The 16,762-nt window shown below is 46.8% G+C and overlaps 1 protein-coding gene across 27 annotated transcripts in view; it reads left to right on the forward strand.

The window, feature by feature from the left end:
• Positions 1 to 16,762, forward strand: part of MICAL3 (microtubule associated monooxygenase, calponin and LIM domain containing 3) — a 2,019,125-nt gene that overhangs the window by 661,444 nt on the left and 1,340,919 nt on the right. For all 27 annotated transcript variants that reach the window (XR_013606836.1, XM_078673602.1, XM_078673604.1 and 24 more), the window contains 3 exons: positions 1,401 to 1,658; positions 2,397 to 2,512; positions 4,222 to 4,348. Coding sequence is in view for 26 of the 27 variants with exons in the window: in XM_078673602.1 (XP_078529728.1) it covers positions 1,401 to 1,658; positions 2,397 to 2,512; positions 4,222 to 4,348 (501 nt within the window). In the remaining variant the exon portion in view is untranslated. The remainder of the gene's footprint in view (positions 1 to 1,400; positions 1,659 to 2,396; positions 2,513 to 4,221; positions 4,349 to 16,762) is intronic.

The raw sequence follows: 16,762 nt of genomic DNA on the forward strand, positions 1-16,762 counted from the left end.
AATATACTAGTAGAAAAAATACCAATGCTAGACCTACATAATGCCCTCTTAGAGGGGCTACCCCCAACCCAAGGGAAAGACGCCTCTCGGTCAATAGATCTCATTACTCACAATACTAACCACTCTTTCCAACATGCTATCAATACTTGTAACAGCGGGCCTTAAGATCGTCTGGGCTGCACGCTTCCCCATAGTCACGCTTAACCAAAGGTGGATAAAGATGTAACAAAAATCAATTAGGCTCACCGTAGTAGTCAAATCAGCCGAACACCAATAAAAGAGGGGTCGCCCAGCCCAGTCTCTGACGTTGTTTTTAAGCGCCTCCTGGCGCATTACAGCAGCGTGCGCGGCGTTTCCTACCGCTGAGGATGCTGGGACTTGTGGTCCCGGCCGGCGACCTCCGCTCTCAGCCGGAACCGGGACTGCAGGATTCCCCAGCTGATTCTACTGGCGGTGGTTGGCAAAGATGCAGCGTTTCTCAAGGGTAATTTGCGCTGTGAGAAGGACTATTTAAATAACTGAAAAGTGATTTTATGTGTATCTTTTATGGTTTTAACTGGACCGGAGTAAAGAATTTTTAAATTACTAGAGTTAATCTAAAAGGCAAAATTGAGATGATATAGTATTTTGGTCAGAGTCAACTTCCGGTGGACCTTTGAGATCTCTGTGCTCCGAGCTTATTTAGGAAGAAGCTGAAGACGTTTCTTTTCAGATAAGTTCTCTCGAGCTTTTCATTATCTATCATCTCATCTATCTGCTAGGCATGTGCTGGGACACTCCGTGGGAGTAGCTGTGCGCGATACAAGTGCTAAAAATAATAATTAATCCTTCTTAAATTTAAAGGAAGTTTTAATCTCTAAACCTAGTTGCTTACACCGAATGCTTGTACCACTTCTGTTCACTGGACTATTGTGATGTATTTGTACTGACTGCTGCTTTAAATTAATTGATGAATTTGACTTCACATGATTTTACCCCGAAGCGAATGATTTTTTTCTAATAAAAACAAAATAGATCAAAAGTACAAAAATGGAAAGATTATATTAGTAAGTGGTGGTGTTCAGATCAAGGTAAGTGGGGGACAACATTAACGGACAAAATTGATCCTCAATATGGTTTACTTCGCAGATGGTGTCTTTTTTCCCATGTTAACCATGACATCTAGTGATGAAGTAAATGAGCCTGTGGTTCAAGCGTGTGGAGAGGGGAGAAGTAAACCTGCAGCCTAGGTTTTCACTGCTTTTGGCCAATACTGTCTGCTTAGAGGATGTTGGACAGTGGAGTCATTTCCTCTTTCTAAAAAGCCTATTTTTCAGACCAATTGAAAAAAATTGGCGACGTTATTTTCAGTTGCATGTTACTGACACGTTTTACATTCCCTTTTTTCCTTTTTTTGAAAGGATTATGCGGACACCGAGCTCTTGTTGTCACGAGCAAATGTGGACCAGGAAGCACTGCTCAGTTACGCTCGTGAGGCTGCAGACTTCTCCACCAATCAGCAGCTGCCGTCTTTGGACTTTGCCATTAATCATTATGGGCAGCCAGATGTGGCGATGTTCGATTTTACGTGCATGTACGCCTCTGAGAATGCTGCTCTAGTACGGGAGCGGAACGGCCACCGTTTGCTGGTGGCCCTGGTTGGGGACAGCCTGTTAGAGGTAATTATGGTGTATCTTGTTGAAAATGTAGCTTTTGAAATAAAGTTTACTGTCTGATGGGTCGTTAATTTAGTTTCTCTAGTAATCTGCCCTGTTAGCTCCAGATCTAAGAAAGTGATGGAGAAAGGTGGGAATCCTCCAACACAAACCAGTAGGGAAATAAAATATTGCCGATTAGTGTGCAGATTTAAAATGCAATGCTGAACTATTTAGTTTTCCCTCCCACAAAACGACCTCTTGATAACCTCAACCCCCTTCCCTTGCATTCCACCAATTTTGCAATTATTGGTTTACGAGGTATGTTGCCATGCATGAAAGTTAAAATCCCAAAAAGTATTTTCTAGGATAAAAGTAGTCGAGGTGTGTTATAATCTAATGACAATGACTTTTTTTTAAATGTTCGCTTATTTGTCTTTCAGTCTGCCGAAGTATTAATTGCTCATAGCCATGAACATTTCTTTTCAGTGATACTTATTTGTAACATTATAGTCAGATTTTGCTTCATGGGTATAAAAATAGCACATCTTGACTGATGGAATGGATGGAAAACTGAAGGTTTCACATCATGTACGTTGCTCCTCCTGCAGTTAGTCTTGTTTTTCCCCTCTAGCCTTAGATGAGCATATTAATTTAGCTTCAAAGACATGCTTGCTTTTCTGTATATTTTTTCACTCTTCTAACTTATCTCAACTTGTCTCCACCCCTCTTCTGGTGGTCTTCCATATTCTTTTTTTCCAGCCCTTCTGGCCTATGGGAACTGGAATTGCTCGTGGCTTTTTGGCCGCTATGGATTCTGCATGGATGGTGCGCAGCTGGTCCTTGGGCGCCAACCCATTAGAGGTCCTTGCAGAGAGGTAAACAGAATTGATATGGATAAAAAATTAGCATGGTAGATGATACCTTAGTGCCAAGTTGTACAAAAGGAGCACTTGGTACTAGTCATGAAAAAGTGAAAAGTACAGTGTGTCTTACCTTGGACATGTGCATGAGTAAGACTTATTAGCATATTCTCACAGTTTTTCCTTGGTATGATTTTGTGGAGGGAAAATGTAAAAAGTTCCTGTTTGTTTGATCTCCATTGTCAATCAGTCTTTTGCCTCCCTCTGTGGATGATCCTCTTCTAAGTGTGGTGTTCTTTTGCAGGTTCGATATGTGACTCTGCATGTATGCTATCAATACCTTTATCAATTTACTTTATTTCAATCTTATGCTGTAATCTACACTTGCAGAATTGATCAATTTGCTGGTTTTATATTCAGAATCACTGTAGACTTCCCAGAAAAACTATATTGATTACAATCTTTGTTCCGGATCTCGGACAATTTTATGCATTTATTACCATCCTTCCAGATGCACCTGTTCACTTGGAGGAATTGTTATAGTCTACTAAAAGCATTCCTAGCACAACCACAACGGGATTTTCTCGTGGCTGATGGATCTCATAACTTATTTAAATGCATAGGTAGGTGCTATAGGTAGTTACTTCTGCACATTAGAATAAGAGAGGTGGACATTACATTGTGGGTGATTATCCAAAGTAATAATTTCCTGAAAGGGCTTTGGAGTAACCTTATGCCTTAAAGATGGTGAAATAGCAGACAAAGCAAGAACCTGTGAAATTGCAACTGCTTCATTCAAGAGATCCCTTCGTTTTTGTTGTTGTTTAGGAGTTGAAGAGGGGGAGGGGGTCGAGAACAGAAGTATTATTTGTACAGGGTGGGTCCAAGTATCTCTGGAATAGGCTGAATACCAGGCCTTCATCTCTCTGGCAAAACTCAAGAAGCAATCCACTCTTGTGACAGGACGTACTCTAGGATAAGACCTTGTGTCCTGTGTTGATAAAGCAACCTCTGTTGTTTGCTGCTGTTTCTCTAATGGAACCCTCTCTCAGTTATAAGGGTAGCAGAGTCTTGAAATTATAGACTTTATACCACAGATATTAAGAGCTGCAGTTTAGCGGGAGAGACTAGAGGTACCTGTCAGTACTGTAACTCAAAAGCTAGTCTCTATTTTATCAGGTTTGAATGCAGGCGTTGTTTCCAGGGCTTGCAGTTGAGTAAAAGTTTAGAGTTCTGGCAGTACTTTAGTAAGCTCCTGCCCCTTAACACTGTACTATTCACAGCACCAGAATGATACGTTGCTATCAGATATGCAGGTTGTTAGAGATGCAGATCCACTGTTTGACCTCTGTCACTTGTACATCCAAATGGTACTTGCTGAGAAGAAATCTATTCTGGCAGCATTTCTGCTGGCCCTTTTAACTCTACGATGAGGGTAAAAGCAGTAGGGCATTGGTGGCATGTACACCAACGTGCACCAGGGCATGGACTTTGACAAGTGTGGCAGGAAAAGCAAAAGTAGCCATATAGACCATAAAGGTTTAACAGTGAGGATTTTGTTTTACATGCCCAACAAATCAGTGTTAATTATTACTATGTTTATCTTTTGTTAACTATTTAAATGGGCCACAATTGGGTATGTTATGATGAAAAGCTGACACCTTCATTCATAGCTTTTTTCCACATTCGTTTGTATATCTAACAAGCACACGTTTCTGTTTCAGAGAGAGTATTTATCGGCTTCTCCCGCAGACGACCCCTGAGAATGTGAATAAAAATTTCAGCCAGTACAGTATCGACCCTAGCACACGATACCCCAACATTAGCGTACATGTCCTCAGGCCAAACCAGGTAAGCTTTCCTATAACACTTATGTCTTGTAATTGCATATTCTTTTGAGAACTTAAAATATTAGGTTATGCAGTGCACGTTACCTGAGAATTGGTTCTTCAAGTATTCCCGTAAACTTTATTTGACCATTTTTGACAGAAAAAGTGGTCAAGTGGATGGTTTTCAGGCCATGCATCATGCCACAAACCTGGAATCCTAATGGGAGAGTTATTGCTGACAGCTGATGTGAATGAGCTATTAACAGCCACCAACAGAACTCAAACACCTCTTGGCAATGTTGTTTATGCCATTGAGCGCTAGGTGTACACTGGCTTCTCCTCCTTGTTCACAATTTCCCTATTTCGGTTTTTCCATTTCCCTTGCCCTAATCCCATTTCTTTCCATCATCACTGCTTTCCAAAACTAGTGTTACACTATAATGAGCCACAACATCTCCTAAGTTTTTCTTTTACAGTGTCCACCTGTTAACATCCATCTCACCCCCTCTCTCCTTTGGCCTGTGCATCCTCCTAGCCAACTCCATTATAACATGTGCCATTTACAGAATATTCTGATGGATACTTCTGACTGCAAATTCCTCCCCTTTAGAAAATCCCTAGGCTCAAGACTGGAACTGAAGATTTTTCAGCATATTCCCTATGTGCCATTAGGTGGTGTCATGCGGCTCCGATATCTATTTCTTTCTTTCCATACCTTTGTACATGGATCTGGAGCTTGCTTTCAGTTTTTCTGATCAGTTTATGAGCTTTTTCCCCAAGTTCTCTTTGGAGTGTGCAAGGGTAATATGGCCTTGTTGCAACTGTCACAGCCAGATGTCTGACGGATTCCCACAAGGTGTCTCTCTGGTGTTTGGGGTCAGGCCATGTCTCTGATTCATGTGAGAAGTGTGCCCTTATATATCCGAAATTGATCCGGGACGTGAACTCAAGCTGAACATAGCCCAGCACTGAAGGAAGTAGTGTAAAGGCCGCTCCTGCTCTAAGTTGGGGACATGGACCTGCTGTTGGGGCTCATCCCATGACAGGTGATCATCACGATCCAAGTCTTCAGGTAGGTCTAAATTCAGTCATTCCCTGCCTCACCACTCTGCATGTGAGAAGATGCAAGGCTGTCAACATAACTAGCGGTCTCCTTTCCAGTACCCTAATGGGGAGCCACATCAGCAACTGGGTCTGATTTGCTCAGGGATTCTCGGAGCACTTCAATGGATTGCAGTGTATAAGGAGGCTCCGCTCTGCATCTTCAGCACCCTGCCAGCTCCCTCTGGTGTGCCTTTGAGTCCCAGATATCTGCGAAGGCCTCCACTTAGGCCTCCACTCCAAACTACTGCCACTCCTAAAAAAGGCCGGGATGGATCCTGCTGCCCCTTCAAGTTACCAGCCGATATCCCTGTTGCCGGCACTGGCTAAAGTCTGCGAAAAAACGGCTTTTCGCCAACTGGACCACTTTATTGAGTCATCTCACGCCATTCACCCTGCTCAATCAGGGTTTCGGGCAGCCTACAGCACCGAGACTGCCCTGGTGGAGATCTCAGAAGCGATTCAGGAGTGCCTTGATAGAGGCGGCAGAGCGGTTCTGATTTTATTAGACCTCTCTGCCGCCTTCGATACGGTGCCCCACGGGCTTCTCCTTGCTAGGTTGTCTGCTATTGGCATCACCGGATCTGCTCTTGATTGGCTGACGTCATTTCTTGATGACAGGACGCAACAAGTGTGGTTGCCACCGTATGCCTCCCGCCCTAGAAAACTCACAACTGGAGTCCCGCAGGGGTCTACCCTCAGCCCCCTTCTTTTTAATGTATATTTGACTCCGATGATCTACCTGGCCGAACATCTGGGGGCTAAAATTATGGCCTACGCCGATGACACCCAACTTTTGTTCACCTGGCCGGCGGACAATTTGGACACATCGGCTGTTCAGCACTGTCTTTCATCTGTCTTCCGGTGGTTAGCGCATGCCCAACTTAAGTGCAACGAAGACAAGTCCGAGGTCCTTTTTTATGGTTTCTTCACCGACAACTTTAAAAATCTTTTGTGGCCTCCTGACATTCCCTGCCCCAAATCTATGGGCGGTCCTGCTAAGAATTTGGGGGTCTGGTTCGGAAATGATCTGAAGTTTGAAGACCATATTAAAAGACTTACTGGTGCCTGCTTTGGAACTCTCAAAGCTTTACGCAGATTCTTTCCTCCTCTGCCAAGAGAGGCCAAAGAGACAGTGGCGCACGCCCTGATTCTTTCCAGGCTGGATTACGCGTATGCCTGTTTTATGGCCTACCCTCCTATCTGATCAAACAGCTCCAGGTGATTCAGAACGCGGTGCAAGACTCCTGTTTAATCTGCCCAGGAGATCCAGCATTCCCCCTCACCTGCGTAGCCTACACTGGCTTCCGGTGGCACACCGTATTACCTTTAAAGTATTGGTCCTTTCCTTTCGAGCGACCCATCAGCTTGGGCCACTATACTTGCGAAAACGCTTTTCTCTTTATGTCCCCAATCGCTTCCTTCGATCAGCTAATCAGTGCAGGATGGCTGTGCCCAGATTTAAGTTCACCAGTCTGGGAGGTCAGTCTATCTCGGTGATGGTTGCCAGAGCCTGGAATGCACTCCCTCTCCACCTGCGGGCAGCCCAGACCATCTCATGCTTTAAGAAAGGTCTAAAAACTCATCTGTTTAATATTACCGATTAGTTTACCCATATGTCCCCTCTCTGCTCACCGCACACCATTCCACGCTCCGCGCCAGGATACTCGCGAGTAACAGAGCGCGTTAAAAAATATTTAATAACATAACTTAGGTTAAAGCTGGTGGGCCTGCTCCTAACACTATCTATGCCACCTGTACCTGCTCCAGGTAGAACTTTCGACTCCAGAGCAGACTCTTTGCCTGGCATTATGATCTGTGCCGGTTCCTGAAGAATTTTCACTGACACTGCAGATGCCGGAGGAGAATATCCATGCCATAGTTCTATCGGACTCTGAGTGGAATCCTTCTTGACATTCAGCCAAAGGCACGCTCAAGCTCGGTCCCTAGACGGCAGACCCACATGCATTCTAATTTGTAAAACAGTTCCCTGGCCGGGATCCACCTACAGTACTTGAACAACTTTTCATATCTAACTCTAATCGGAGCCAACTAGCTCTTGATGATGGTGGTGGGGATGAATTCTCACGGCAATATAGCACCTTTGTATATGGATCTTCAAGAGGCCATTGGACTGGATACTTTCCCTGTCACAAGACTGGTCTCCCCTCCTGTCCTCCTTTCTACAGAAGTCTTTCACCATGGTAATTGGGCGACTGAAATCTTGGATCTACAATTGCTTATTGTTGTGGTAACCACAGACGCCCTCACAGAAGTCAAACCCTGCTCTTGCCCATCTGTAAACGGAGAGGTGTCGCATTTTCATAGTCCCGCTCCGGGCAAACGGACAAGATTTTTTAAATCCGTGCGTGCGGCTCATTTTTTAGAATTTGGTCACAACATTTGTCAACTCAAATTTATGATTTTGGAAACAGTGGAAATGAAGGAGGAAAGAGACAAACACCTCCTCCAAAGAGAGAATTATTCAATTAAAGTCTGGACACCTTGATGCCTAATGGTCTGAAGAATAGGATGGAATTCAGCGGTTACCTGTAACCACACCACTGCTATCAAGAACCCTCAGTCGTGGACATTTAAGTTTTTTCTTTATTTACTTGCGACGTTAAACATTAAAAATGGCCTCCATTAATTCAACATATTGTGTACATGTACCAACACTTTAGGTATTCTGATTTATTTGCAAGCTTGAACATTTCAATATGTCCCTGAAATTTGTACATTTTTGTTTACAACATTAGCACAATGTTTTTTGCTTTTATCTACTTGGGTAAATTGTGATACATATGTTTCACAATTCACGTTCTAATATGGCCGCCACATTCTACACACGTTTTCACTAATTGACCTAATCAACCTAGGCAGCTTTAAGGTTTCTGGGTAAAAGCTGCAATCACTGCCGACGGGAGAAAACCTTTCTCTGGTCCCTCACCGACCTTAAAGCTTTGTAAGTCTGTTTTGATCTCTTTATCTTATTAGTTTTGAGCACTGTGATACGTCCATAGCATTCGGTTTTGAGAAGCTATTTATGTGATGAATGCAATCACCGCTACAAGACGCGCCTTTTAGTTTCTAGAGCTCTGTCACATTCACATTGTTGCACATGAGTTTACTATGTCGTTTAACGGGTCAGGTTCACTATGTAACGTTTCATTATGCACTATTTCATGAGTCAGGGTAATTTCTAGTATGAAATCACTGCTACAAGACGCGCCTCTTAGTTTCTAGAGTTTTGTCACATTCACAACGTTGTACGCAAGTTTACGATGCTATTAAACGGATCAGGTTCACCACATAATGTTCGAGTATTCACAGTCTCAAGAGTAAGGGTAATCTTCATCACCGTGTCACACAAGTTGGACCTTCACTCATTTTAAATCAACACCAGGCCTGTGTTTACACACGAGGACCTGTTTTTTTCAGTTCTGTTCATGTTTTTCCAAAGCATGTTTACTGTGGGGATTGACTGGTGCTCTATATGAACACAGTTGATTGAAATTGTTGTACCCTTTATTCTAACTTCCAGAGCTCTCTATCGGGATCACCCGGATATTAGGTTGGTTGACACTCCTATTTGATGAGGAGGTGTATGTGTTACATTCAGAACTTACGTTTTACACATATGATTCATATCTGTACATCCTGGTGGCTGGCCATTGTTGTGAATCTTGCATATTACTGTTTTGCAGATTAATGATCTGCTGATGAAGGGCAATCCGGTCCGGAATGCATTGGGATGGGGCTGCTCTATTTTGGTTATGAACAAGCGCTTTGATTTTTGTGCATTTTATTTACCACTGAACATGGATATGAACGACAACTACCTATAATTACTTCATTGGTAATTCTATGAATAAAAAATGTATTCTGAAAAATTGGATCTTCAATTGGGATGAGGATCTTATGAATTTTACGGATAATCCTACTGGTTAGGTTTTCGAGCAGTGCAAAGAGGGGACGAACCCCAGTCGGGAACGCTTTTGGAAAATCCAAAACAGCCATTGTGGTTGTTTTTTATATTTTTTCCCCTTTGATTAATCATCCAGCTGCAGAGATCAATCTTGCACACCTTCAGCCTTATGATTCTGTGTTGGCTCTCACTCTGGAGGAGAGTACCACAGGGTCCTCAGCATACAAATAAAGCTACCAGTTACGTCTGCTAGAGGTCTCATATCAGAGTTGAAAAATGGAGGCAATTGGGTGGCCCACTGAAAACCCCCATAGGTGATCTTTAGACAAAACCTTTGAAGGTAGGGATGGAGGAAGAGAATCGACTGTTTTTACAATGTTCTTTAATGAATGATTGGATCTGTTGAATTACTTTCCCATTGAAATTCCCAGTTCATCCAAGTTGGTCATGCTGCAGGACGCAAACATGTTTAACAGCCCTGGTGCTTTTACGCTGCCCCTATCAGGTATTTTACTCCGCGTCCTCTGCAGATACAAGGAGTGTATCAACCTTTATTTTTAAAGAAGTAAGACGTTTGAATGCGGTTTAAAAATCTGTAATTGTATTATAGCTGTGTGTTCCATCATGTTTATTAGCTAAGGGAGTTCAGAAAGGGGCTGAAAATTAAGTTTCAGAGCTACCCTGGCAGTGTATTTTAAGCAGGATGTTCAGAGTAGCTAGATGTTTTTGGATAAAACCCATTCAAAAGGTTAAAATAAAACAGTAAATGCTTACCAGTTATGGGGCTTGAGTACCTTTGGCTGAAACAATCTTCGATTTAACATCTTCGTAGAGTCTGTGCCCATCACTGCCAGGGCACACAATTGGATGAAGTTTGCCTTTCTCGATGTCGCAAAGATGTTTTTCTGACTTGATAGTGGATTGGATTTTGTTTCATCTTGTTAGTATTTAATGGTGGGCGTTCTTCACTTTTTTTTTTCTGATCTGTTAGTTTTTCATAATACTGTTACAGCATGTAAATAAACAGTATAGCAATACAGGGGTATCAACAAATGACTGTGCAATAGAAACACTTGAGTGAGCACAGCCCTTGTAGTCTAGGTTACAGTCCCACCGTATAGAATATAGTAACCCTGTGTGGCTAAAAGTAGGAGTAAGAGTTGCTTCATAAAATTGGGGGCGGAGCTTGCTGGCGTCCATGGCGGACGCGTGATCGTAGAGCTCCCGGCCTGAGCCCTGCTTAACATCCGACAAACGATCCTTACAGCACGTAGCCAAGCCTGGAAAAGTGGACCGGACTCCCTACATACTGCCGGTACACCGATCAGCGCCTCCCTGATCGGGAAAAGGACCCTGGTGCGCCTCGGCGGGAGCGGCCGTGGGAGGTCGTGGACTAGGCCCGAACCACGGGACTTGCCTGCGGCGCGGGCCGAGGTGCGTGGCTGTGCGTGCGGCGGAGCGCCCGGGGGACGAGTCGGCCCGCAGATACCTCTAATACGGAGCTCCGGAACCCGGCCCATGCAGGAACGTGGGGGTCACCCTACCCACGGCTGACGCCCGGTGAGAGGTGTGCCGCTTATATTGCCTTAAGCAGCGAATGCGGGGTGTTTTGGCCTGCGGTGGGCACAGCTAGTCATCTGGGACAATACGACTGGCCCCTGGCTGCAGTCACCGCACGTAACTTGAAATATTGGAGGAAGCACAGGAACTGGTGAGGCGCCTCTGTCTCATATCGTGGGCCTGACCGGCGCTGGCTGCTCGTCCTAGTCAAGCCATCTCGCTCCTGGGTGGCGATGCAGCCGCCATTTTGGCAGACGTCGTGATCAAACCTATGTTGGGACTCCCTGCGCGAGCTGCCATTAGAAGAAGTGGACTCGTAGGGGAGAGGTGTATATAGTGCACACGGCGGCCTGATCTACTAGTAGCCATTTGTGAACTGGGTGGATGACGCCTGCCTGAGGAGGGAACAGCAAGGGTCACAAGTGGCTGGGATCTGCCGCTCTGCCTGGCGTAACACAGAGTCCTTGGACGGGTGGCCCGCGGTAGGCGGGAAAGGAATACCCTGCTGAAGACACCACGTTACCGCCTGGGAACGCACATGTCGGATTGCGGTGAGGTGATTAAAGACCTGAAGGGACCAGTGGGGATACCAGGGGTCGACTGAGAGCGCCCCTCGAAGTCTGCCACAGCGGTACATTAGTCCCTGATGTCCAATAGGAGTGCCATGGGGAAGGGAGACAAAACGCAGTCGAAGCTGTCCTTCGATCACCGCAGAGCTAAGGGCCCTGACGTCCGGCCCCGGAGGCCTCCCCCAGACGTGCCACCCCAGAAAGCACCATGGGCGCAGACATCAGAGAAATGCTAGTCTCAATGGAAAAATGACTCCAAGACAGTATGTCTGCCCTGGGGACTAAGATAGATGCCTTATCGTACCGAATGGATCGCATGTCGGAGCGGGTAGACAAACACGCGGAGAGACTAGACATGGCCGAGAGGCGTCTGACAGAGGCGGAGGAGGCACAAACAGAGTGGGATAAAGACCGAAAACAGTTTGCCAGACTCCTGCAAGTCATCCAGGACAAGTCAGAGGATTTGGAGGCGCGCTCGAGGCGATCGAATATACGGATTACAGGTGTGGCGGAGACGACAGCGACGGGCAGAATGGAGCTCTTCGTTGAGAAACTGTTGAAGACTCTGCTAGGTGACGACATCTTTTCGCCTATGTTTTTAGTGGAGAGGGCGCACCGATCGCTGGGACCACCTCCCAAACCGGGCGCTCCTGCACGCCCAATCATTGTCAAACTTTTGAACTACCGGGACAGAGACACAGCTTTGCGAGTAGCGAGGGAGAAGGGTAAGCTGCAATTCGAAGGCATGGACATTTCACTATACCCGGATTTCACGGCAAAGGTGCAGGAGGAAAGGAAGCACTTCGCGCCATATAAAAAACAACTGCGGACCTGGGCCTCGACTACGTGATGCTGTACCCGGCAAAACTCAGGATTAATAGACAGGGGCACTCGCACTTCTTCACGGATCCGAAAGAGTTGCAGAAATCACTGAAAGAATGGTCCAAAGAACGCAGGAGTAGCCCACGGAACCAGAACGACGACCTAGAGGATTCCTCGCATCTGGAGAGACAGGATTGAGATACTTTGGAATGCGGACTCAGCTGAGTTGCGCGACGCCTGTGACTACTGGGGGGAAGCAAAGTGCCCCCGGACATGTGGCGGGTTGATCCACTGCGGGACTGCAGCCGGCTGACCCTGGAGTCGTGCTGTAAAGACTAGCTGTGAATTCTGTTGGGTGAGATCCTTCTGTTTTCCCTATTTCCCTTGTACGTGTAATATCGTGGTTTAGGACTCATGTATGTAGGGGAGTGAGCGGAAGCTTGCTGTGCTGGACTATGAGTCATTACCTCAGGACTGCAAGAGGTTTGCCTTCCATGGGTGCGTGGGTCACTGAGAAAGTTGAGAACTTACAGGGCAAGGTTCGAGATACTGAACTGCGTGTACTGTAGAGGTGTGGCCTTTCCTTATGTTTCCAGGAGGTAGAATTGCTTGGAACTGTTACCCACTTGGCTGTTTGGGAATGGGACATGAGAGTACGGAGAATTTCAATATTCATGCAACATCCTATGGTAGGGCGAGGTTTGCGCTGTTAACTGATATGGGGCCAGGCACGGGAGGGTCTGTTGAACTGCCATAGAGGGCTTGTTATTGGCCGCTTTTCTTTGGCAACCGCTGCCCCTGTGCTTTTGGCTTTCAGGCTCTAGTCCGAGCCAGTTTGGGAACTGTTGACTTAGGTTTTCAAGAGAGAGGAAGGGGGGTGTGCAGGGTTCTGTCTGACCGGGTTGGGGGTGGTCGGCTGTGGGAGGGGGGAGGGTTCCATTGTTTGGGCTGAGTTGGGGTGGCCATTCTGGGTAGTTTGGGTATGAGTGGGATTGAAATGAGTGTACCTAAATGCCAAAATGTTAGTGCTGTTACTGATGATTTGCCTCTAGTGGAGCCGCACCGCCAACTGAAGATATGTGACCTATATAGGAAACTGTTTGTACACCTGTTACCACTGCCACCAGGGAGTAGTCCCTCATCACAGATACACTGCTGCACATTGCTGTCTCCACGCCCTCGTCCTGTGACAGTACCGCCTTGCTTGGTTCCAATAAGTGGATGGGGGGGGTGATGGCTGATAGGCCAGCAGATAGCAGTTCTGCGATTGGTGCAGGGGATTTGCAGACGGATAATAGTAGCGACATGCTTAGGGCCCTTACCTGGAATGTAAGAGGGCTGAACGATTTTCGCAAATTGAGGAAGGTGCTGAGCTACCTGCACAGGCACTGTATAGATATCGCACTCTTGCAGGAGACGCATCTCCCACTCACAAGTAGGATGTTATCGGCAAGGGGTTTTGGGGGGACACAGCGTTGCCGCAGGCTTCACCACGCATTTGCGGGGGGTGGTCACATGGGTCAATCCTAAATCCAAGTTAAAACTAGCACTGGTAGCGGCTGACCCGGAGGGACGGTACCTTCTGGCACGATGTACAGGCAAAGGGCATGACCTACTGATTGTAAACGTATATGGGCCCAACTATGATTCCCCTGAGTTCTACTCGACGCTAGCCAGTAAGTGTAGATCATATGTTGGTTCTAGATTGCTCTGGGGTGGCGATTTCAACTTTTTCCTGAATGCGGAGCTAGATAGATCAGCTGGGGCGCCCCGTAACCCGGTGGCTGCTGCGGTCCTTATGAAGTCAGAACTGGTCAAGCTAGATATGGCAGATATCTGGAGATACAGGCACCCTGGGAAGGGAGGATACACCCATTACTCGGCCTATTATGACACGCACACAAGGATTGACTACTGGTTTGCTTCTCACTCTCTGCTATCCTTGGTGAAGGGCTGCGTAATACTGCCCCGTACACTGTCGGACCACTCACCCTTGATGTTGCTACTAAGCGCCCCCAGTATGAGGATTCCCCCATTCACTTGGAGGTCCCCCCCCCACGCGCTATTAGACGAGGTCTTTAGAGGGGAACTTGCAGAGGATATAGACACTTATTTTAAGACTAATGTGGGATCTGTGGATGACTTTCAGACTGTTTGGGAGGCATTTAAGGTCTATATCAGGGGTATGGCGATGACAAAACACTCTGGGGTGCTTAAATCCATTAGGCAACGGCTGAAACATCTTGAGTCACAACTATCGGAGTTAGAGGGACAACAGCGGCACTCAGCGAATAGTGACATTGCAGATCGAATCAAGGCGCTAGTGATTGAGTTCAATGAGGAAGCGGATAGAGAGGTCAAACATAAGGGGAAATATGCAACGGCGCGCACGTATGGTGAGAGGGACCGCCCTGGCTCGCTGCTGGCTAGATTGATGCGTAACAGCAGACCTCCGTTGGTAGTTGAGGAGCTGATTGCGCCTAATGGGGAAGTGGTTACGGAGGAGGACGACATACTTGCAACATTCCAGGCCTACTATTCGAAGCTGTACACGGCGAGAGCCGGTCACCTAGATGAGGAAATAGATGACTACCATAGTTATATCAAAATGCCATTCCTAGCTGATTTCCAAAGGGAATTTTTGATGGAGCCGATACAAGGGGATGAGATCTCAGAGGCGTTGGAGGGCATGCGGGTTGGCAGCGCCCCGGGTGCAGATGGGCTTACAGTGGCCTTTTATAAGGCCTTCAAAGAGGAGCTATTACCACACCTAATGACTCTCTTTGACGACTTATGCCAACAAGGTAGCATGCCGAAATCAATGAGAGAGGCCTTACTCATCACAATTCCCAAACCGGGGAAGCCCCCTAACGAATGCGGCTCGTACAGGCCATTGTCTCTGATAAATGTGGATGCCAAATTGTACGCGAAGATGCTGGCCACTCGGCTCGCCATAATTGTCCCGGAGTTGGTGGCACCGGAACAGGCTGGATTCGTACCAGAGAGGAATTTGACGTACAATATCCGCACGGTTTTGGGCACCATGCAACATGTGAAACCAGGTAATAAGGCGGTGGCCATCTTCCTAGACATGGAAAAGGCGTTCGATTCGGTGGAATGGCCTTTCATGATACGAGTGCTGAGGAAATACGGGATGGGGGAGCCCTTCTTGCAGATGGTGAGTGCTTTATACTACAAACCATCGGCTAGATTGAAAATTGGTGACAAAGTTACCGCCCCAATTCCCATAGGCAGGGGCACCAGACAGGGCTGTCCGCTCTCCCCCCTACTATATGCCCTTGTGGCGGAGCCCCTGGCATGCGCAATTAGGGAATACCACAGGTTCGAGGGGATTAATTTTCCCACCTATAAGATCGGCATATCCACGTATGCAGATGATACCCTACTCTATGTCAGAGAACCAGAGTTGAACCTAGCAGCTGTGCTGCGAGAGGTGGTGAGATTTGGAGCGCTTTCCGGCCTTAGGGTCAATTGGAACAAGTCTGTTGCCTTCCCGTTGACACCGGTGACCCTTCCGTTCGATTCGGAGTATCCATTACAGTGGACCTCGGATGCCATAAGATATCTAGGTATCCGACTACACTCCGATCCTGAGATACTGGTCCGCGAGAACTATGGGGTGGCATATAGCAAACTGGTGGATGATGTTGAGGTTTGGTGCAAGCTCCCTCTGTCCCTGATGGGAAGAATAGCAATAATGAAAATGGTGGTCTTGCCTAGATTTTTATAACTGTTCAACAACATCCCGATAGTTCTGTCTAGGGCCTTCTTCACCCAGCTTACGCAAACGCTTGTTATACTGGCGTGGGGAGGTAAACAACCCAGAGTCCAATGGAAGACCCTGATCCTACCCTATGCTATGGGAGGCCTAGGTGCGCCGGATCTGGAGCGCTACTATAGAATAGCGCAGGCAACGCACTTACATACGTGGATACATGGTAGTCCAGACATCCCCCATGTGATACTGGAGCGCTTGTTTGCAGATCCTACCCCTCTCCCGGCGACGATATGCCAGCAAGTTGACCGCAGAATTGGTGGGTTGGACTCCATTACCGCAACGAATCACGCATGGAACGTGATATTGAAAGCACAGGGTGGTACGATACTGTACTCACCACTCATGCGCGTGGAATGGGCAATATGGTTACCCCCTCTTGCGGAGAAAGGAGTAATAAAGGCGCTACGCGAACTAGGGATCAACACGATGGGGGATCTTTTCCTCAAAGGCTGTGTGAAAACCTTGCCCCAAGTCCTCCAATCACAGACGGGGAAAACGCTGATGCATAGCTTCCAATTCCACAGAGTGCGCAGCGCGCTGCTGGAACTGCTGGGCCCGGACCTGGCAGAGCCTCCGGAGGTGCCGGAACTCACGTATGTGATTAAACATCAGGCATCCTGCAAGCTTGTCACCAATCTTAAGAAATTGGGAGATCAC

This window comes from Lissotriton helveticus, chromosome 1_1 (assembly GCF_964261635.1).
Source record: "Lissotriton helveticus chromosome 1_1, aLisHel1.1, whole genome shotgun sequence".
In the NCBI taxonomy this organism is placed as follows: domain Eukaryota; kingdom Metazoa; phylum Chordata; class Amphibia; order Caudata; family Salamandridae; genus Lissotriton; species Lissotriton helveticus.